The 24,177-nt window shown below is 40.7% G+C and overlaps 1 protein-coding gene across 5 annotated transcripts in view; it reads right to left on the bottom strand.

The window, feature by feature from the left end:
* Positions 1-24,177, bottom strand: part of MSH3 (mutS homolog 3) — a 184,891-nt gene that overhangs the window by 15,101 nt on the left and 145,613 nt on the right. For all 5 annotated transcript variants that reach the window (XM_037903159.2, XM_037903160.2, XM_027828751.3 and 2 more), the window contains 2 exons: positions 938-1,124; positions 592-721 (listed from right to left, as the gene is read on the bottom strand). In XM_037903159.2, the coding sequence (XP_037759087.1) occupies positions 592-721; positions 938-1,124 (317 nt within the window). The remainder of the gene's footprint in view (positions 1-591; positions 722-937; positions 1,125-24,177) is intronic.

Raw genomic sequence — 24,177 nt, 5'->3', positions numbered from 1 at the left:
GTAAGTATGACATCATAAAAAACATCAGCCAATTAGAGCATGACTTTAAACAATCAATCAATCAGTGTTCAAAATGCGTATGTCCTTGTTTCCTGTCATTTAAATAAAACATAAAACAAAGGTCAAATTCTACCCGTTATATGTTGGTTGATGGCTCCCACTGAAAGAAATGAGAGTTATGTGCATATATGCCAGTGCAAGTTTTTGAAGTAATTACAATTATTTGAGCACACTTTTTAAACCAGTTAGCTTGAGAATATCATGTACAATAATACATAATATTTTAAAATCTGGTATTCAAAGTGTACTAGGTGCTGTGTATATAAATAAGGACACAAAAAGTCCCTATTCTGATGTATTTACAGTTTAAATAAACAACAATATATCCTAAGGCTAATTAATCATGAAACAAAGAAATACATTTTTTCAGTTTTCAAGCAAACAAGAGATTTAAGATATAGATTGAGATTCTTAAAGCAGTCTAGTGGATTCAGATATACATCTTCCTCATATCCGTGCTTAAATCCCCAAATCTCAACCTATATCTTTATATCTGTAATACTAATAACCTCAGACAATTTCATACTGTACCTTTTTGTTGTTCACTTTCTTCTTCATTCACCAGGAAGCCCATGTGGTAGTTCCCAACCTGCTCTGGGTATATCTTTTCTAGATCACATACTGAGGGGTAGTGAGTGACAAACAGTGTCAATGATTCTACCTACAGCAAAAGATACACTTGTATGAATATTTTTTTAAACAGATGTTTAGTACTAGTGTCCTCTCTTCCATAGTTCTTCATTCTGTGAAGTTGAACACATGCACATTGCTCCACAAAGGAAAAAATAATCTTGCAGACATGCTTAGCGTAGTTAAGAGTTCCCCTGTAATACAGATACAAATACATTTAAAAGTGTATGACAGATTAAACACTTACATCTCTTATAAAATGTTCAAGTGTAGCATAAGCAATAGCGATTCCATCATGTGTGCTAGTTCCTCTCCCCAGTTCATCCAATATTACTAGTGAACGTGAAGATGCTTTTCTTATTATCTCTGCTGTATCTGTTAGTTCCTCCATGAAAGTACTCTGACCCTTGTATATGTTGTCTGCAGCACCCATTCTGCAACAGAAAACAAGGTAGTTTGTTTAATTTATTATATTCAAATCAAAACACCCTGTGCTTTGGAAAACAAGGATAAAAAAAATCAATACTTTTGAAAATCAAATCAGCTTCCTAAAATCTTTTCTTGTTGTTCCAAGGACATAGACATATGGCTTGAATTATAATTCAACATCTGTAAAAACACAACAAAGTCCATCTCATACAATTCTAAACCTCTTTTTAAAAAGTTACAATACACAGATGCAAAAGCAAAGACATTATAAACAAAAGAAACATCCTGTAGCATAAGGATACATAAGTAACAAATGTGCCCTAAAGTGATGGGATGTACTGACTTTGCAGGATTCTAGGGAAGAACCTTTCCAGGTCACCAGTAATCTGTCTTGCTCGAAGGCAAGTAAACCCATTATCTGTATCTGCTTCAGGAGTTCTATAAAACCAGCAGAGGTTTAAACAAGTGAATTTACTTGGCATGTGGTCCTTGTGATTTTGACAACAAACCCTGCTGAAAGAGCATAACCTGCTTAATATCTCTTGAAAAGCCCTGGGAACTTAAGAGACCTGCTAGCCCACAGTAGCCTCTAGTGAAGATAAACTAATGAAGAATGATTCTTCTATGCTTTGGATAGTTTGTTTCTCTTTCTTGTAAGCACCTTTATTAATGTCAAACAGAGGCAGCAGAGCTAGTACCTGAAGTAGAGAGATCCTAGTGGTGCTTTTTGTTTTTTTGTTTATTTTGTTCTTCTAAGTGAATCAAATAAATGTCACATTCCAGGCAAGGGGGAAGACTTCATTAATCAAAGTGTCTGGGTGCTCATTTATGGTGGGGAAATCTAGTCTTTGTTACAGAACTTAATATTCAGAACAGAAGAGGAATCAAGGCATAGCTGACAGTGGCAGGTACTGGTATTCCCAAATTTAGGAATCAACTCATGGTCTCTGGAATTTGTGCACCCAAGCAGTGTTTCAATCTGAAGAAACCTCTGGACAATTATGATACTTTGGTCTTACAAACAGTAATATTTGGAGAATGGGAATTAATGTAGTAGTTTGTCTCAGTTAAAGAAGCAATCTTGCTGACATCCTTAAAATCATTAGGAGAAAAAAATTTAGCAAACATTGTAGGGGATTGAAGAGCAGTCTCCCATTAGCTAACATAAATAGATGTCTCTTTATCCTGCCACACATTTGTTTCAGAACTGCTCACTTGTAACCAAACATACAAGAAAAGCCATAATGAACTTTTTTTGTGTCAGGGTCAGTATTGACTTGTCTTTGTTTATTTTCACACTTAATTGGATGAACAGAAGCAGAATCTGCTAGATGAAGTCTGCTACCTATTGACAAGACTTTCCACGAATCACTCAGTCATGTCTGAATGGGAACATTTGGATTCCCAGTTTCCTGAGGTTAGCTGCCACTACTGCATGGAACTTTGTGAACACAGCTGTGGACAGGCCGAATGGCAGTACTCTATAGTGGTAATGGCAGCCTCCCACTAGGAAGCTTAGATACCTTCTTGGGCTGGGTGGATTGAGGTATGAAAAGAGGCAACACATATGCAAACTACAGGTGGAACGGCTTTTCCTGCAAAACAAATCCAGCTTCCTGGTCTCTTTCTCTTTAGGTGCTGACCTTTCTTGCCCCAGTGAGTCTTCTCATTGGCTGCTGCCACTACCAGTGAGCCTGGTGTGGGATCAGTGTAAAATTGTTCGAATTCTTGACAGAGCAGCAGTCTTTTCTCTAAGATGTTGGGGCCAATGAGGCAGGGGTTTGCCACAATGGTTGGGAGGGTCTAATAGATCTTCATGTACTGGGAGAGATAATGACCTGACATAGAGGCATGGAGAATATCAAGGAGCTTTTCAGGTTTGTCTTGGACTATCAGGACTTGACAGGAATTTTTAGGGGAGATATTACTCAATGTCTTGAAATGCTTTACAGTTCTGCTTGCAATCCCTCATCTCATCATGTGTTGGTGATATCTGGCTGCGCACACACACACACACACACACACACACAGGGGAAAAAATCCTTGCAGATATGCTTAGCGTAGCATTCAGAGTTCCTCTTTAATACAGAAATGAATACATTTAAAAGTGTATGACAAATTAAACACATACATCTCTAATAAAATGTTCAAGTATAGCATGAGCAATAGCGATTCCTTCATGTGTGCTAGTTCCTCTCCTCAGTTAATCCAATATCACTAGTGAACTTGAGGTTGCTCTGAGGTGAGTGATTTGGGACTGAAGTGCAATACTGAAGTAGTTCTGAGCAAAGGAATGCCCCCTAGAGGCCAATACTGTCTAAGATATAGATAAGCATAGGGGGCTTGTGGCTAATGGAGAGGGTACCAAGGATCTGTATCCCTTCGTAGAAGTAAAAGTGGGTGGCAACCTGGGCAGTAGTGACCATGAGATGGTCGAGTTCAGGATCCTGACAAAAAGGAAGAAAGGAGAGCACAGAACACAGACCCTGGACTTCAGAAAAGCAGACTTTGACTCCCACAGTGAACTGTTGGGCAGGATCCCCTGGGAGGCTAATATGAGGGAGAAAGGAGTCCAGGAGAGCTGGCTGTATTTTAAAGAAGCCTTATTGAGGGCGCAGGAACAAACCATCCCGATGTGCAGAAAGAATAGCAAATATGGTAGCCGACCAGCTTGGCTTAACAAAGAAATCTTTGGTGAGTTTGAACCCAAAAAGGAAGCTTACAAAAAGTGGAAACTTGGACAGATGACTAGGGAGGAGTATAAAAATATTGCTCAAGCATGCAGGGGTGTAAGCAGGAAGGCCAAAGCACATCTGGAGCTGCAGCTAGCAAGGGATGTGAATCGTAACAAGAAGTGTTTCTACGGGTATGCTAGCAACAAGAGGAAGGTCAGGGAAAGTGTGGGGCCCTTACTGAATGAGGGAGGCAACCTAGTGACAGATGATGTGGAAAAAGCTGAAGTACTCAATGCTTTTTTTTTGCGTTGGTCTTCACAGACCACTGTGCACTGGGCAGCACAGTATGGGGAGGAGGTGAGCAGCCCTCAGTGATGAAATAATTGGTTAAGGACTATTTAGAAAAACTGGACAAACACAAGTCCAGGGGGCTGGATGCAATGTATCTGAGGGTGCTGAGGGAGTTAGCTGATGGGATTGCAGAGCCATTGGCCATTATCTTTGAAGACTCGTGGCAATTGGGGGAGATCCTGGACGATTGGAAAAAGGCAAATATACTGCCCATCTTTAAAAAAGGGATGAAGGAAAACCCCGGGAACTATAGCCTCACATCAGTTCCTGGAAAAATCATGGAGCAGGTCCTCAAGGAATCCATTTTGAAGCACTTGGAGGAGAGGAAGGTGATCAGGAACAGTCAACATGCATTCATCAAGGGCAAGTCATGCCTGACCAACCTGATTGCCTTCTATGATGAGATAACTGGCTCTGTGGATATGGGGAAAGCGGTGGATGTGATATACCTTGACTTTAGCAAAGCTTTTGATACCGTCTCCCACTGTCGCCAGCAAGTAAAAAGTACGGATTGGATGAATGGACTATAAGGTGGATAGAAAGCTGGCTAGATAATCAGGCTCAAAGGGTAGTGATCAACAGCTGGATGTCTAGTTGGCAGCCGGTATCAAGCGCAGTGCCCCAGGGGTCGGTCTTGGGGCTGATTTTGTTCAACATCTTCATTAATGATCTGGATGATGGGATGGATTGCACCCTCAGCAAATTTGAAGATCACACTAAGCTGGGGGGAGAGGTAGATACACTGGAAGGTAGGGATAGGGTCCAGAGTGACCTAGACAAATTGGAGGATTGGGCCAAAAGAAATCTGATGAGGTTCAACAAGGACAAGTGCAGAGTCCTGCATTTAGGATGGAAGAATCCTATGCACTGCTACAGGCTGGGGACCGACTGGCTAAGCAGTAGTTCTGCAGAAAAGGACCTGGGGATTACAGTGGACGAGAAACTGGATATGAGTCAACAGTGTGCCCTTGTTGCCAAGAAGGCTCACGGGATATTGGGCTGCATTAGTAGAAATGTTACCAGCAGATCGAGGAAAGTGATTATTCCCCTCTATTCGGCACTAGTGAGGCCACATCTGGAGTACTGTGTCCAGTTTTGGGCCCCCCAATACAGAAAATTGGAGAGAGTCCAGTGGAAGGCAACGAAAATGATTTGGGGGCAGGGGCACATGACATATGAGGAGAGGCTAAGCGAACTGGGCTTATTTAGTCTGCAGAAGTGAAGAGTGAGAGGGGATTTGATAGCAGCCTTCAACTACCTGAAGGGGGGGTTCCAAAGAGGATGGAGCTAGGATGTTCTCAGTTGTGGCAGATGACAGAACAAAGAGCAATGGTCTCAAGTTGCAGTGAGGGAGTCTAGGTTGGATATTAGGAAAAACTATTTTGCTAGGAGGGTGGTGAAGCACTGGAATGGGTTACCTAGGGAGGTGGTGCAATCTCTATCCTTAGAGGTTTTTAAGGCCCAGCTTGACAAAGCCCTGGCTGGGATGATTTAGTTGGGGTTGGCTAGGATAATTTAGTTGAGCAGGGGATTGGACTAGATGATGTCCTGAGGTCTCTTCCAACCCTAATCTTCTATGATTCATAGGCTCCAATATCTTTGATAACCAGAATCAACCCTAGAATCCCTGCCCAGTGTGAGAGGTCCTGAATATCCTGACCCAAGGTATCTTGCTGGGGAACCTTCCCTGCTATTCTCAGACTCAGAGGAGGAGAAAGAATACTCCTCATGCAGAGGATGTACCTGTTGGTGCCTGGACTGAGTGAGATTTAGTGGGTACTAAGGATGTACTAGGTGATGATGTACCAGTGGAGGTACTTTTAAGGCTGCCAGCACAGTTGAGTCTGAGGATACAGAGAGGTCCTTAGCAGCTAAGTAAACCCTTGGCATTTCACATGTCAAAGTGTGTGATATCTACTGCCAATGATGGTACCGATGGAACTGGTTGCAGACAAGATGTTCTTGAAAGAGTCAATACCATGGCCATTGGTACTGTAGTCATCGATACCAAGAGCCTCAACATCACAGAGCCACTACCAGTCAATCTCTGAGGAAAAAGAGTATCAGTTCCTGAAGCACAGTGGCTAGTGCCTTAATGGGCATTACAAGAAGTCTTCTTAGATCTTGGGCTACCCTTAGACTCAGTCAGTTGAGAGGATCTACAGGTCTTGGAAGTGGAAAGGCATGGAGAATGAGAGATATGTCTCTTCTCTCTCTGTCTTATGCAGTTCTTGTCCCTCTCTCAAAAGTATTTCCCAGAAGTAGACAATGGGTATGCCTAACTTTGAGCTGGGGCATGATTCCTGGCATGACGAGATATAACAGTGCTAGCTCTGATCAGCGGAGTGAGTACCAGGAGGCGCTAGCTGCCCTCAGCAGATACCCATCAGAGATGCTAGGTATGTACTTGGGGCAGCTAGCCACTGCCACTCATGTGTCATCACACAAAAGGCAGTCCTTGAATTTTGGAGATCAGTCATGTCTACTAAAGTGTAGTAGACTAAAGAGTATCACCCAGGTAAACAGAGAGCAAAGGAAACGCTATAAAAATTCCTAACAAGACTCTAAATTAGTCTAATCAAAGGGAGTCCTGACCAAAAACTGACCAAAAGAATCCATTGCAAGGGCATTGGACAAACACACGCCAAAAATTAAATGTATTATATATGGACAAGTATTTGAAGAAGAATCCTTTTTTCTTTCTAAGCTATCTTTGTCCTCACAGTGAATTTCCTACACTTAACCTAAATCTCCAAATCTGGGATTATTTTTTATTTTTCCTTCTAATTATTTGGACTTTTCTTACTCGATTGGCCACCCATATGTCCTAAGTATGTGATTTTTAACTATGAAGAATCAATTCAAAACTCTTAGTTCTACATATCATTCTCTTTACCATTGTTTACATAGTTCCCATGAAGCCCTCAAATCTATCTAGCAATTTGTTCATCTAATCTATGTTCACAGAAATAAAGATTTTCAGAATTTCCTGAGTAAATGCTCAAGCTCCAAGCAGAAGTGAAGTGGCCATTATCTTTTCCTCATTCTTAGCAATGGCTATAAAAATAAGTCTGTTTTTTAAACTATCTTAAACATGGATTAGATTGAGGTAGACTTCAAACAGATGAAACAAAAACCTGATAAAGTTTAAAAATGCCATAAAAAACTATTAATGTCACCAGTGAAGCAGTATAGATCTAATTTTCTGTAACTGTTCATGAACATTATACTTTTGGAATTCTTTAAGCTCATTATCAATACAATCTCAAGAATGCTTAGCAACAAAGGCTATCAAAAATGTTTGTGTTGGCAACTATTCACAACACTAAATGCTGATATGTAAAGTAAATCAAATAAAGCATTAATCCCTTAATTTAGACATTTTTATAGTGTCACAAATTATTTACAGTGATATTTGTGGTTTAAATTATTGATTTTAATACAAATTTAGGTTAGTGAATCTTTTTTCAACTCTGAATCAACTTCTAGAAGGCTCTACGTACAATGGTGTTGACTTAATTTTTGAATGTCTGGTTTAGTCCTTGTAAATTGTTCATGAAACCATAATCTTATACCTCTTTCACATATTTAACGAATCTCTTTACTTAAATCCAAATACCTTGAGTACAGTTGAGAACAGTAGTAAATATTGGCTGGGTTACTCTCCTTATATTGGTTATGTGCAAGAGAAACGTTACAGATATTTGTTCAGGCCCTGATCCTGCAAACACTTACGCACATGTTTAGTTCTGCGAGTAGTCCCCATTAAAATCCAAGAGTTTCTAGGTATTTTTATCTGGGCGCCCACAGTATGGGATGGGCTACATTTTTATATTTTATTAATAGAAAAAAAAAACACACACACCCAGCTATATTTTTATATATACACTACACCCATTACTGTTGTAGAATATACTAGATAGACAGAAAAATGTAGTATGACTGGGGAAACAATAGTGATACCAGAATGGAAGCATCCAGATATCCTGTGGACTATCTACAGTGGCATTTACTCGAAGCCAGAGGCAGAGAACGATAACCATGGCTGAATGATAGGAGAACACACAAAGGAAATGCACTGAAGAGCAGGATGTAATATTCCAGATTGCAATAGGAACCTTACCAGCTCCATTTAGTTGTTGTTGGCAGGAGTAGCACATTAATATTAAACTTCCAATTCTGTAGAATTTATTAAAAATATTTATAATATATAAACCCAGTAGGATTGTTATATTTTCTAAATTATATTGTGTAAACATGTAATGTGATTGTGAGCTCCTCTTAAGTGCTGCTGAGAGATTCATCAGTGCAGAGCAAATGGAGTTTGGCTAGAAAGAAATTGCTAGATAAGATCCGAGACATCCAAACAAAATAAAGCAATTTTTGTACAATTAAAAGCTCTTTATGTCGCTATATTCAATATACAATGTAAGACCTTTTCAATGGTTATTACTTTTTTGTGAAGAGTTCCAAATAGTAAAGATCTTAAGATACAGATTGTAAGAGCATTATTGCAAGAATATTTCAGAATATATTAGCTGTTGTGCAACAGGATATAGTTCCAATTAAATCAGTAGCACTGAGTGTTTAACTATGTGCTCTCCACCCAGATAACAGATACATGAAAGTCCACTGGGAGAATGATGTTCCTTAGGCCAGGTCTACACTCAAATCAACCCAGCTATGACTCTCACAGGTGTGACAATTCCACATCCCTGAGCAATGTAGTTAAGCAGACGTAACCCCTGATGTGGACAGTGCTAGGTCAACAGAAGCATTCTCCTACTGACCTAAATACCACCTTTTGGGGAGGTGGATTAACTATGCTGACAGAAGAACCCCACCCATCACGGTAACAAATGGCTATATTGAAGTGCTAGAGCGGCACAGTTAGAGCTATAGTGTTTCAAGTCTAGACTAACCTTAGTGTGTCTTCACTGCAAGGGGTGCATTCTTAACTCAGGTTAGCTAAATTTACTCAGATTCTAACTCAGGTCAGCAGCTCAATTTTAACCCCGTGCTTCTCTCCAGGGTTTAATTTGAGCTGCGAAAGGGAGTTAAAAGCCAAGTGGCCATTTCCTCATTACTATTTTAATCTAGATTAGATAACACAATTTAAGAATACTTTGTTTGCTTGTTTGTGGTGAAGACATACCCTCAGGGTATGTTTACATGGCAATAAAACACTTCCAGCTGGCCTGTGTTAGCTCACTTAGGCTCGTAGGGCTCAGGCTTCAGGGCTAAAAAATTGCAGTGTACACATTTGGGCTCAGGCTGGAGTCCAGGCTCTGGGACCCTCCCTGCTTGCAGGGTCTCAGAGCCTGGGCTCCAGCCTGAGCCCAAACATTTACACAGCAATTTTATAGCCCCACAGCCTGAGCAAGTTGACACATGCCCACCGTGGGTGTTTTATTACAGTGTAGACATACCCTTAGACACCTGCAGCCACATCTTGTTAACATGTGTTTTCTCATTGATAACTGAAAACAATTAAACAATACTGAATGAAACTCTGAAAAATTAGATTAGTGAGAACAAAGGCATTTGGAAAATCCTTGTTTCCAGACAGCTCACCTTTTGTATGTAATGAATGACACTTTCATTTCCAGTTTAATGCTAAACCAACTGTACAGTTCAACTGAACTTTAACATTTTACACTTTTATGTTGGCAAGACTCAATTTGCTTTAAAAGCCCATTTGTCTAAAATACAGATTAGAAAAATGGAAATTGGTTCCTATTGCAGAGGAATGATCTGTCTGCAGATTGTCTTTACAGTACTGACAATAGCATCAAATAAGGACATTCATGCCTCCTAGGATGGTTTGGATTTCCATGCACCATAGTAAATCCAGTGTGGCAAGGCACCTCCATTGCCTTGCCAAGCTCAGCATTTCCTCCTCTGGTGATGGGGGGCGGGACGGGGGCCCTGATGTAAATCAGTCCCACTGCAGAGAGTTTTTATCCCTCACTCGGGTTTTATTTTCCAATATTTACAAGGTGTTCTTTAGGGTAGGCCCAACCAGTACTCTTCAGACACAGACACACACCCCCCCGACCCCAGGGAAAATCTTTCCCTGCCTCTTCCCTGGAGGACTGTCCCATTATGCTGGCCTCTGAGTGCCAGTCCTTTCCCAAACAGTCCATTAGCTTGGTTATTTTCTTTATAGATAGTAGAGCAGCCTTCCACCCCTATTCTTCCTGCTGACACTAGCCATGCTGCAACTCTCACCTCTCCTACTCTCCTTTACCAGAAGAGCGGTTTTTTTAATGACAGGCAGCCCTTAATTGGACTCAGGTGTCCCTAGTGGAGCTGAAGTAATCCCGGTTCAGCTCATATAGAAAAGGGCCTTTAACATTCTAGGTCTAATATACCTGCCTTCCCCCCTACCACATGCTGTTGTGGCTCTCCAGTCTGACTTTGTCAAACCAGGTTTCTTTTTGCTGATGTAGGTCATCATTTATGTCCTTTGGACAGTTTTAACAATGTACACTCAGCAATAGTATTTATCAGGAACGATTTAACATTGAAATAAGTACTTTTCACCCTGGATACATCACTAATGTGATTTACAAAGTTAATACCAGTGCCATGACAAAAGAAAGAGATCCTTTCCATGACCCAAAAGAGGGAAATTGAGAAAAGTGTACATAAAATAGCCTTCTAAAGTAACCTAGCAATTCCTGTCCTTCCCCCCCACAAAAAAGCAGCCATGGAGTAAAACGTCATTTCAAAAATCAATTTACTAAAGGTAAAAATAGGAAGTTATGCTAAAAAAATTGAATTAGTGAAGACAAGATGGGTGAGGTTATATCTTTCATTGGAAGGGACAAGCTTTTGAACTTCACAGAGCTCCTCCTCAGGTCTGGAGAAGGTAACCAGAGTGTCCAAGCTAAATAAAAGGTGGGACATATTGTTATACATAAGGGGTTCACACGTTTTTGAGATCACTGAAAATGAAATGGCCAATCAAAACCTCTGGAGATATAGAACAATGGAGGCTTGTAGGGAGTATGGTGTTTTACAAATTGTTGTAATGGGTCACAAAACCTGTCTCGCTGTTATGTCCATGGTTTTTAGTTTTAAGTCTAGCCAAGTTATAAATCAAGTTCCCAGGTTTGTCTTTTGAAGATGTTGTGCAGGCTTCCTTTGAGAACAAGGACTGAGAAGTCAACTATGGAGTGATCACTTTTTGAAAAGTGTCCACAGGTGATAGGGTGTTTTTATCTTTTAGCATTTTTCTGTGTGAATTCATTCGAGAGTGTAGTGATTGTCTGGCTTCACCCATATAGTTATTGGGGCATTTGATGCACTGGATGAGGTACACCACATGTAGACCCCACGAATCTCTCAGTTCCCATTATGCCATGTGAACATTTAGATACATGGTAGCCTTACAGCCTTCCCACCTCACCCTTCCTTAAAACAACAAAGGGAAAAATACACTGCTCTCCGTACATCAAACAATACATACTCAAACTCCCATTTCCAGTTGATGTGCCAACTGGAAGGCTGAATTATTAACCTAGCTGTCAAGAAAGTAAAGCTCACCTGCCAGAAAGAGAATGATCTGGCAGTCCAGAGAAATAAAGTTAGGAACTGGTACCTTGAACATTCCACATCCTCTCCTACTGCAGTCATAAATATCTGAGAGCTACATTTATTTAAACAGAATTAGCCTTACTACTTTGTCCACAAAGATGAGATGGAAGGTAGCATGTATTAGGACATTTACATCTGATGGTCAACATGAATTTTTAAGAGTTTAAAATTAGGCCATCAGATTTGGGACAGTGCTCCAGGGAGAAGGCAGGGAAAAGTATTCCCTTGTTGTGTGTGTCTTCGTTTGTCTGCAGTGTGCTGCTTGGGACTACCCTGATGCACACCTTGTAAATATTGGAAAATAAAACCCGAGTGAAGGATATATTTTTATATTATATAATGAACAATTATCAAGTTGGTAGTTGATTACAAAAGCCATGTCAATAAATTAATATGTAATACCTCTACTAAAAATAAAGCAATATTTTAAATGAAAGATAAAGCATCTACAATTCAGCAAGTATTGCACTAATTAGTCAATGGCAGAAAACTCAAACTCACTTGTATACTACTGATAATTCAGCTACTTTATTTTCACTAAGCAATTTCTTTGTGGATTCAAATCCATAAATTCATGACAAGAAAAACAATTTACACAAACAGAAAGTATAGAATTAACAAAAATAATCCTTATTCTAACTATGACAGAATGCATTACTGTATTTTGAACAACACAGTGCTAGAATGTTTGTTATTTTTCCATTATTCATGAAGAATGTCCTAACTATAAACATTTGCAAAGTTACATGGATGATATGCACTCAAAGCAGACTTTCAAATAAAATTGAAGAAAATCCCATTTATGAAAAATATGCTCACATCATGAGAACTACTATACACTTAATATACATATTCTAACTGAAGAAATACACACAGCATGGTAACTACTCTAAATGAATGGAGGTACAGTGCAATATAATAAGAGTTTCAACTTTCAGTCTTTCTTCATTTGTATTTTTACTTTTTACAGTTCAGTATTGTGGACCTGTGATATTCTCAAGGACTGGTGCCCTGATGTTACTCCTACTACTACCTGGCACCATAAGCCACCAGCCCAGCTAGATTTTGTATGCAATGTATCCCGTGTCATTTTAACATCCACTCTCCTAATCCTACCTTTCAGTACATTTCTCTCATACCACAAAGACAAATTGAAATGGAAAGTGGAAGTCACCCCTTAAATGTATTACTTTATAGGCATGGTCAACAGAAACATATTAAAAAAGTGCAATACATCAGATAAATTATAAGCAATTTATCTGATGATCACCTTTAACCTGCAGGATGTGAACTGCATTGATTTTTGCTGAAAACCACTACAAGCCACAAGGTACAGTTAAAAACTTCAACTGCCTGTGGTCAACATCCAGTATTTAAAAACATTAACCTAAATTGATAGAACTGAATAGGATTGTGTTAAACTACAAAACCATTCTAGACAGTACAGTCACAATGAAAAAGAGGTTGCCAACTTCTGAACATTCCTACTGTTCTACATGGCAGTGAGCGAGATTACAAGTTCTCCCACCAGTTCAGCCACCACTTAAAAATCATAGAATTATAGAATCGTAGGATTGGAATGGACCTCCAGAGGTCATCAGTCCAGTCCCCTTCACTCATGGCAGGACTAAGTATTATCTAGACCAGTGGTTTTCAAATTGGGTAGGGACCCCAAAGTGGGTCGCGAGCCCATTTTAATGGGGTCGCCAGGGCTGGCTTAGAGTTGCTGGGCCCCCCACCCAGGGCCAAAGCCAGAGCCCCAGTACCCAGGCCCAAGCCAATGCCCATCAGCTCTGGGTGGCAGGGCTCAGGTTACAAGCCCCCTGCCCGGGGCTGAAGCCCTCAGGCTTTGCCCCCTCCCCTCCCCCCACCCAGGACAGTGGGGCTTGGGTGGGCTCAAGCTTCAGTCCCCCCTCCCTGGGGTCATGTTGTAATTTTTGTTGTCAGAAGGGGTTGCGTTGCAATGAAGTTTGAGAACCCCTGATCTAGACCATCCCTGACAGCTGTTTGTCTAACTTGCACTTAAAAATCTCCAATGGTGGAGATTTCACAACGTCCCTGAGCAATTTATTCCAGTGCTTAACCAGCTAGAAAGTTTTTCCTAATGTACAACCTAAACCTCCCTTGCTGCAATTTAAGCCCATTCCTTCTTGTCCTATCCTCAGAGGTTAAGGAGAATAATTTTTCTTCTTCCTTCTAATAACCTTTTATGTTCTTAACTGTTATGTTCCCCCCAATTTTTTCAGTCTTCCCTCAGAGGTCATGTTTTCTAGTTCTTTAATCATTTTTGTTGCTCTTCTCTGGACTTTCTCCAATTTTTCCACATCTTTCCTGAAATGTGGTGCCCAGAACTGGACACAATACTCTAGCTGAGGTCTAATCAGCATGGAGTAGAGGGGAATAATTACTTCTCCTGTCTTGCTTACAACACTCTTAATAATACACCCCAGAATGATGTTTGCTTTTTTTTGCAACAGTGTTACACTATTCACTCATAGTTAGTGTGTGATCCAATATGATTTCTGTCTGCAGTACTCCTTCCGAGACAGTCATTTCCCATTTTGTGTGTGTGCAACTGATTGCTTCTTCCTTAGTGGAGTACTTCACATTTGTCCCTCTTGAATTTCATTCTATTTACTTCAGACTGTTTCTCCAATTTATCCAGATCATTTTAAATTTTAATCCTATCTTCCAAAGCACTTGCAACCCCTCCCAGCTTGGTATTGTCCGCAAACTGTATATATTTTCTATGCCATTATCTAAATCATTGATGAGGATACTGAACAGAACCAGAACCAGAACTGATCCCTGCGGACACCACTCTATATGCAGTTACAGTTTGACTGTGAACCACTGCTAACTACTCTCTAGGAATGGTTTTCCAATCAGTTATGTTTCCACCTTATAGTAGCTCCATCTAGGTTGTAATTCCCTATACTTACCTCATGCCAACTACTCAAGGAAGTATGAGACTGTCAGGGTTTCTTCCCCACTCTGAACTCTGGGGTACAGATGTGGGGACCCGCAAAGGAAAAATTCACAAGTTGAGAAAACAAAGAAACTAATACGCCTTTCCTGGCTGTACTTACAATTTCTGTAATATGAGAGACTGGTTCAGAATGGTTTGGAGGACATGAATTGATGTCCTGTTCCTCTTAGTCCCAAGAGCAAACAAACAGAAACAAAGAACCCAAAACAAAGCCTCTCCTCCCGCCATCCCCCCACCCCCGATTTGAAAGTATCCTTTGTCCCCATTGGTTCCTTTGGTCAGGTGCCAACCAGGTTATTTGAGCTTCTTAACCCCTTACAGGTAAGGAGGAATTTTAGGCTACCCTTATGGTTATGACAGAGACATTAAGTGAGTTCAAGTTTCCACATCTCAGCAGAAGTAACTCAATAGCACAAATACTTGCTAATATATTAAATCATCCTGTTTTTTAAAACTTTGCATGGATTTGGTCAACCCTACATCCAAGGCCACATCTCTTGCTGTTCTCTGATCACTAACTGGCCACCAACACCACCATCGGTGCATAAGACCCAAAGCGAGGATGAAAGGCCAAAAGGAAAAAACAAGGACCAAGAAGTAACAAGAATCCTTGTCACCCCTCCTCTGGAGGGAATGGAAAGACATCCCCTTTTTTCCTAAACAATCATAAACCTCCCAGCCCCAAGCTAGGAATATCTCATTGCCCTACAGCCAATCAGTGAAGTGAAGTAAATGTGGAAGGAATGAGATAAGCAAAAGGGACGAGATGTGAGTACTTGTCTGCTAAAGCATGTTGACAACTCCTGTGACCCCAGGGTACTCTCGTCCTCCTTTCAGAGTAGCAGCCGTGTTAGTCTGTATCCGCAAAAAGAAAAGGAGGACTTGTGGCACCTTAGCGACTAACAAATTTATTTGAGCATAAGCTTTCATGAGCTACAGCTCACTTCATAGGAGGCATGTATCCGATGAAGTGAGCTGTAGCTTATGCTACAAACAAAAGCTTATGCTCAAATAAATTTGTTAGTTTCTAAGGTGCCACAAGTACTCCTCCTCCTTCTTGGGGCTCTAGTTGCAGGCCTGAGACCTGATCAATGCCCCCATCCCATAATATTAAACCAGCCTTGGTTGAAACTCAGGTTGTTCACCACTAAAATTTTTAAAAAAGAGTGTTCTGCTGCTGATAAAGCACCCCCACCTCAGGAATGTCCCTAACAAGAGTTACAACCACCAAGGTTGTAAAAAGACCCTGGGAAATTAGGGAGAATACAAAAAGAAACTCAACAAATGGTAAAATAAGCTCTGACCAGCGTTTTATGTTGACCATCTGGACAAACAGACGGTCACAACTAAGTTACAATTTGGGCATAAAAAATAAAATGTAAAAAACTTGAGCAGGAAGGAAGTCACACAGGCACCAGTATGTAATTGGTTAAAAATTTTGTTATTTAGAAGTGTGGAATAATGTAATATGTTGAGTAAATTTGAAGGAGGTAGCTAGTTTTACTTATATAATGTAAATGAAAAACCATGCTTTTCGGGAACCATATCCAGACTGTGGTGCAAGATCAAGCTGCTAGAACTCTCACCCCTCTGCACGACCGTGACATGCAGAAGGATCGCCAGGAACCCCCAAATGATTGGATCCTGACTGGCCTTTGGGTGAAATTTGTCTGTATATTGGGAGTGGAGAGCATAAGAGATTTGCTTGGTATATGTATTCTGTGTGTGTTGCTAATAAACAGATGTTTAGAGCACAACTGTGTAAGGCTCTTGCACTGGGAAAAGGTTCCACAGTCCTATAGAGCCCTGAGCCCAAAGGGAAAGGGTGGATACTTAAACTGACCAGGTTTCATCCTGAGCCCCGTGAGTAAGGAGATATGTCTTATACTCTGAGCCCTCGGAAGGAAAGAGTGGGGGGTGCTTTAAATTGATTGGGTCATGCCTTGAGCCATTGGCAGGGTGCCCTTAACTGAGCAGGTAACAGACTGGTGGAGAATGCGGGCAACCTAGGTCATTTGGACCAAACTAACGGAGCCTTACACAGCAGTTGGACAGAATATTTGTACCTTTTCTGTCAAGAAGGACTGCAGCCTGCTTGACAGAATGAAGTCTCCAGGAATCAGAGAAAGTGGAAAACTTAAGTTGAAAAGGACGGGTGGAAATTGGCGGAGGAACCAACCCTCCTTATGAAGTGGGTAGTGGACCGAGGTCCATGCCCAAGGGAAGATGACTCTTTTCAAGGAAAAAATGCATTGGCATATGCATGGAAAACCTGAAGTGTGGAACTCCAACACTATGAGTTTTAGAGTTGCTCCGAGAAGAGATCAACAGTTGCAGCTCCCTTTCCTCTGTAAACATATGCAGAAAAGGTTACTTTAATGTGACCCAAAAGACCCTTTCTGTTGACATTGTTTGAACAAAGAATCTAGCAAACACTGTTCAGTAGCACTAACCCTAGTCACTAATCAAAGAAGTCACTATGCTTAGTGCTATTATATTTCTGTCAAAATGGACAGCTCATTTCAAAGTTTTCTGGAGTGTTCAGGAATGAGAGTCTGATTGGCTGTACATTCTATGAGGTTTTAAAATGTTTTAAAATATTCATCAAGTTTTCAGAAACTTGACAGGACTAAATGCAATGACTTACAGACACAAAGGCAAAATTATAATAGGCAGTTACAGGAACATTTCTGGGAACACTGCTTTTTTATGCATATATGCATGTAATCCAACATCATCTCTTATTTTTAAGATTTTCATCAGTATTTATAACTTGAAAATTATTTGATTAGAACAAGTTAATCTGCATTCCTTTACCGTATTCCATAAAAATTGGAATAGCACAGCAATTCAAGGATTTGAGATATAGTCAGCTTACATGGACTCTGTGTTAAAACACTTCGTATAAGGTTATGTAACTAAAATGTGGATGTAAAGCTTTATAACACTGTTTTGGTTAATATTTTATAGTTACTTTGAAATTAACACAAATTAAACATTTTTAAATGTTTAAAACTTGTGATTTTTCTCTGTATAACACTGCTGGAATTGAGTAATATCTTCACTGCATTTCCATGTCCTGGATGCTAGAGGTATCAATTTGTGTGCAATATGTATATAACAGCAAGTATGAGATGCCAGGGATGTTTTATGAAGTCTATATTAATCTGTAATTTTGGAGATATGCTATTATCACCCTGATTTTCTATGTAAAAGTGAATGAATAAATAAGATGTATAAATTGTGTAAATGGTAATGAAAAAGAACTAATTAATGTATAATTGTCTTGCTATTTTTAAAGCCTGTTTTTGGTATTTGAATTTTATTGCTGAGGAAATTAAAATAGTGAGAAAAAAATATTGCTTAGCTCCCAAATGAAAATCTTACTCTACTGAGTAAAATTTAGTTATTCTGATTGATGTAGCGTCAAGGAAGGAAGAAGCCATAATTTTGGTATCAGAGTAGAGTATATGTCTAGAGTATAGTAACATTCTTATCCTAGAAGCATGCTTAAAATAATGTTAAACTGAATGTTTTGTTAAAGGGAAAGTTAAACAAAAGGTATGGTTCCAAACTAGGTCAACTGCGGGAAGCTGTTCACTATGGTTCCCATCTGGGAGACCAGCAGCACCACTCTGGGTATGTCTATACTGCAATTAAAAACTCACAGCTTACTTGGGCTCTCAGGGCTCAGACTAAGGGACTGTTTAATTGCCGTGTAGCCGTTCATGCTTGGACTGCAGCCCGCGCTTTAGGACACAGGTGAGCCTGAACATCTATACTGCAATTATCACAGCCTCTTAACTCAAGCCCCATGAGCCTGAGTCAGGAGGCACAGGCAAGATGCGGGTTTTTAATGGAAGTGTAGATATAGCTTCTGGGAAGGCTGACCGGGGGAAAACAAAGGGTCAGGATCCTTAAATACTTACACACATGCTCAACTTTATGAAGTGAGCTGTAGCTCACGAAAGCTTATGCTCAAATAAATTGGTTAGTCTCTAAGGTGCCACAAGTACTCCTTTTCTTTTTGCGAATACAGACTAACACGGCTGTTACTCTGAAACCTTTATTACCATGAGTAGTCTCATTGAAATCACTGGGAATACTCATGGTAATAAAGTTAAGCACGTGATTAAGTGTTTGCAGGATCAGGACCAAAGAAAGGATTCAAATGCAGCAGCAGGGGGAGGGAGATAACCGGAGTATTCAACATGATAGATGAACCTTTTCTTTTTAATCTGAACAAAGTCATAGACATTCAGAGAAGCCCAGTATAAATGATGGTTAGGTTAAATTAAAGATGAAAGAACTTCACAAAGACCAGGGAAGAGAAGGAGCTTCACTTTAAGTGACTATACCAACCTTATTGCAAGAAAAATTGTTAGCTCCCCAAGCAAGCGTTTCTCTGCCTTAATGATCTTCTCAACCCTCCTTTCCAGACCCAGACCAACATATAGTAAGTAGGGTATTTTGTTACAAATCTCACTGTACCTAGTGATAGCTGTGCACTTTCTGAGTATCACTCCTAATTCTAGTAGTTAGTTTTTCAAGAATTTTTAAAGGAGTGTTAATCACTGCTGAGCAATTCAGAATTTGTTTCTGAACTCACTGTTTTTCTTTTGAGATCTTTTATGCTAGTCCCAGATGGTGGTTATGGTTTTCACATTAGTAGATGGAAACAGTACACTGAGGACTTTAGGTAAAGTCATTTCCTATTCATTGAGGGCTTGCCATTTCCCTGAACTCAGCTGCATTTTCAAAAGCACTTTATATATGATGGCTATGAACCTAAGAATAGTCATACCAGATCAAACTAGTGGTTCATCTAGACCACTATCCTGTCGCCAGTACCACATGGTTCAGAGAAAGGCACAGGAAACCCTGAAATAGGCAATTATGGAATAACTCCAGAGAAAGATTCTTTCGTACATCAAACCATACATAATCCAAATGTAGTGCACGTTACATTTGAAATTTAATACAAGATATTGTTAATCTTGAAGGGAGGGAGTCCAGACTTGCACAGAACAGTGGTTTTTAACCTCTTCCCTACCAGGATTGCCCACTTTTCGAGGTGGGACTTCCCTCACACTTGGCAATGAGGGAAGGGCAGGATGGTCACAACCTCAACATTTGCCCTCAAGTTTCATAGTTTCAGAGTTAAAGGCCAGAAGGGCCATTAGATCATTTAGTCTCACCTCTTGTATACCACCTCTTAAATTTCATACAGTCACCTCTAAATTGAGCCCAATCATTGTAGTTAGATGAAAACATTTCAATCCTCAGGAATCTAAGCTGTTGTGTGCCACAGACTGAACAGGAGAGACGGAGATGCCCCCAATGCTAGAGGACCCTGCAATAGCAGTGATTGAGTAGATAAAATATGCCCAGATGATCTGAGCAGGTGAACCAAGCTGATCTAGGGAAAAATTACCAGATTTGGAATCAAGAAGGAATCAGTTTGACCCTGAGCACATGAGCAAGAGATTCTGCCCAGGCATCTAAATGATAAGATTATCTGTACCATGTCAGAGCACAGGTCATCCCCATCCAGTGTCCTATATTCAGCTGTGGCCAATCTCGAATACTTCGGAGAAAGACAAAAAAATCCCAGGATACTTTTGGATAACTGTAGTGGGGGAAAAAAATTCCTTCTTGATGCTTGAAGCCCTGAAGAATAAAGGATCATGAACAAAGGGATGAACAGGGGGATTCACAGATTCACAAACCCCAAAGGCTAGCCTGAACCCCTGCATATGTAGGCAATAGAACTTCTCCAAGAAGCTTGATTAATGCATGTATTTTAGAAAGATCTCTAATCTTTAAAGACACCGAGGTATGGTGAGTTCACCATCTCATGCAATAAACTGTTCCACTCCTAGGAAATTGAGTCTTACTTCAAAGTTGAATTTGTCTAATTGCAAGTTCCAGATGGACCTTGATATGCCTTCGTCTGCAAGACTGAAAAGCCCCCTGCTATCAGACATCTTTTCCATATGTAGATACCTTATACAAAGTGATCACCTTCTCTTCAATCAGCTGAGTAAGCTGAGCTCCTCAGGCTTTGTGTTGTAAGGTTTGTTTTCCAACCCCTCCTTTGTACTCTTTCCGGTATTTCCACATCTTTCTTGAAGTACAGATACCAGAACTGCACACACAGTATTCTGGTAGCAGTTTTAACAATGCTGTTTTCAAAGACAAGACTAGTTCCCTACTTCTTTTTGATATTCCCCTTTTCATACAACCAAGGAGCTTATTAACCCTTTTTGCCACAGCATTGCACTGACAGCTCACACTGAAGCAATTATCTACAGTGCATTCTATGTCCATCTCTGGATCACTGCTTTCCAAAACACAGTCCCTCATCCTTGGTTCCCACATCTGTCACTCTGCATGTGGCTGTAACAAAACACATTTTGTCGGACTGTGACCATTTAACCAGCTGATTCAGACCATTCTAACCGTAACCTGTCGGCCTCATTATTTATTACCAATTAATCTTTGTGTCACCCACAAACTTTACCAGCAAGGATTTATATAATTGTCTAGATCAAAGGTTCTCACAAATTTTTTGGTGGTCTAAGAGTGCGGCCACCAACTCTTGCTGATGGCCGCTCTGACAATTTTTCCTAAAATACTTAACTTCAGGAAAAACAAATAAATATACATTTTACATGTCCAAATCATTGTAATTGATCGATGTAAGTTTTTTCCCCAACTCAATAATAAAAATAATGTACAGTTTTATTTTGCTGCTCCTGGCCCCTACTGCCTCTCCTGGTCCTCCTCATCTCCCCCAGTCCTCCTCATCTCCCCCGGGCCCCACTGCTTCCCCCCCATTGCCTGGGCTCCCTTCCATGGTCTTGGACCCCAAGCTCAGCCCACTTCTTGCCTCTGGACCACAGCGCCTGGTAAGGCTGGCCCTGCAGAAGCCCAGAGCCCCGTGGCTGGAGCCGGGGTGGGCTGAAGCCCACAGCCCCCAGCCAGAGCCCTGTTCCCCGGGGGTGGGGAAGGAGAGGCTGAAACCCAGAGCCCTGAAGTTGGAGGGGGGAGGAGAGGCTGAAGCCCACCTCAGGGGTCCTACAGCTGAAGCCAGGTGGGGGGGGACGACTAAAGCCTGCTGCTGGATCCTCTCACTGAACCAGGGGACGGGGGCTGAAGCCCACCCCTGAGGGCTGCAGGGAGGGGCCACTACTTAGCCCCCTACCCCATCTCTGCACAAGAGGCTGTTGTGGCCACAGGAAAACCCCCAGGTGGCCGCACTTGAGAAACGCTGGTCTAGATTGATAAAAATATTTAAAAGGTTGAGAATCCACATCATATTCCATTCTTGGAAAGAACATTCAGAGGAAGCCAAAGCTGATCTCCAAGAGCAGAGGCACAGTCAGCATGGAAAATACTTGTTTTCTCTGAGCTCAAATAAGTGATTTAAAGTTTTGCCACGTGAAAACTAATGATTTTCAATGTGCAAGAGATTCTGTCAATGTGGTATCCATTTATTTACATAATATAATGTTAATAATGTAGGTGGTCTTACCTTTAATAAAGTTAACAATTTTTAGAGCCTCGTCAAGTTTTTGAGTTCCTATGGCATCCTTTGCAGCCAAAGTCGCCCAGTAAACTCAATAACGTGCCAAGTGACTTGAGGTGCAATACTGGATTCTAGTTACAGTGCTGCTATGTTTTCCTGTCATAGCTCAGATATTATCAGTGCAAATACCAAAAATTCCAGCTCAGCTGCAAAAACAGATTGTTGGAAAGCTTCAAAGAGTTTTTCCCCCTGTAGCATGTCCTGTCTGCAGATAGCAAAACAGGAAGTCCTCAGGAAGTGGATTCTTCCCATTTACACTGGACGAGTGTTGAAATCTGAGCAAAAGAGGGCATATCTATAGTCTCGTTCATTTGTATTGAAAACTACTGGTTTCAAACTCTTCGAAAATTGTTTGTTAAAATATGTGCAGTCATCTCTGAAGTTATCAGCTGATAGCATCATTGCAGAGGGGAATTTGCCTGACTGGAAGCAGCAGATCCGAACGTAACATTAACAACACCCATGACACAGGATGCAATCAATGTTTCCCCAACTACAGGAGGCTTGGCAGCTTTTAGTATTTTTAGTGACATAAAGTACTCATTCTCCATATTAACCTTTCACAGTCCCTCTGCTGCTTCTCAGAGTCCCTATGCCCTGTCCCAGCCCCCTGAACCACAGAGGAGCAGCCATTCTGCTTGTGGGCCTGGCTTCAATCTCACCAAAAACAGTGGGAGGTGGCAGGCAACTTTATTAAGTGCAGCCCCACCTGCACATGAAGATAAACTGCAGGGAAGTGGAAGCTATTGTTGGCTTGAGCCCCAGAACTGAGGGAAGTGTTACCCCAGAACTTGATCAAGCTAATCACAGCCACACTGTGTACAGTCAGCTACTATTAATTAATAAAATAGAACACCACATAGTTAAGAGTTAATTTGGACAAGTAAGGCTTTTGGAGGCAAGGTCAAATAATAGCTGCAGGCTTGCAGTTTCTGCTAATCAGAATGGGAGGAGGGGAGAAAGTCAACAAATTATGAGATTGAAAGAAAATAAGTGGATGGAGACCTTGAGTTTGGGCACCTTTGATATAGAAACTTATTAAGGCTAAGATTGTTAGGAATGTTTTGTTGATAAGTAGTTTACTGAAGTTAGGTGAAGTGATGACCCAGTAAGGGTCGCTATGAGCAAAGTGGTTTGTAAAAATTAGTTATAAAAAGACTAGAAGCTATCCTGAGAGACTTTTTCTTGACCCCATATCCCCGGTGGAGAAGTGACTGGCCATCACTGACCTGCTGCTACTTACTCAACATCATCTCAGATTTTAGGTAATTATTTGGTATGTCCTAAACCTATTGCTTATGTCTGTGTGTGATTAAATCTAGTAAACAGTAATTTTGGATAAGAGCATGCCTGTATCAATCTTTCTTCAGCCGAAAGCGTAGTGTTCCCATTGATCTATTGTTTTTTTATTGAGAGATTCCAGAAGACTGGAAAAAGGACAAATATAGTGCCAATCTATAAAAAGGGAAATAAGGACAATCCAGGGAATTACAGACCAGTCAGCTTAACTTCTGTACCCGGAAAGACAATGAAGCAAATATTAAGCAATCAATTTGCAGACATCTAGAAGATAATAAGGTGATAAGTAACAGTCAGCATGGATTTTCCAAGAACAAATCATGTCAAACCAACCTGATAGCTTTCTTTGACAGGGTAACAAGACTTGTGGATAGGGGGACAGTGGTAGACACGGTATATCTTGACTTTAGTAAAGCTTTTGATACCGTCTCGCATGACCTTCTCATAAACAAACAAGGGAAATGCAACCTTGGTGGAACTACTATAAGGTGGGTGCAAAACTGGTTGGAAAAACCGTTCCCAGAGAGTATTATCAGTGTTTCATAGTCGTG

The sequence above is a fragment of the Chelonia mydas genome, chromosome 5 (assembly GCF_015237465.2).
Source record: "Chelonia mydas isolate rCheMyd1 chromosome 5, rCheMyd1.pri.v2, whole genome shotgun sequence".
NCBI classification, from domain to species: domain Eukaryota; kingdom Metazoa; phylum Chordata; order Testudines; family Cheloniidae; genus Chelonia; species Chelonia mydas.
This window is presented reverse-complemented; position numbering and strand designations above follow the sequence as displayed.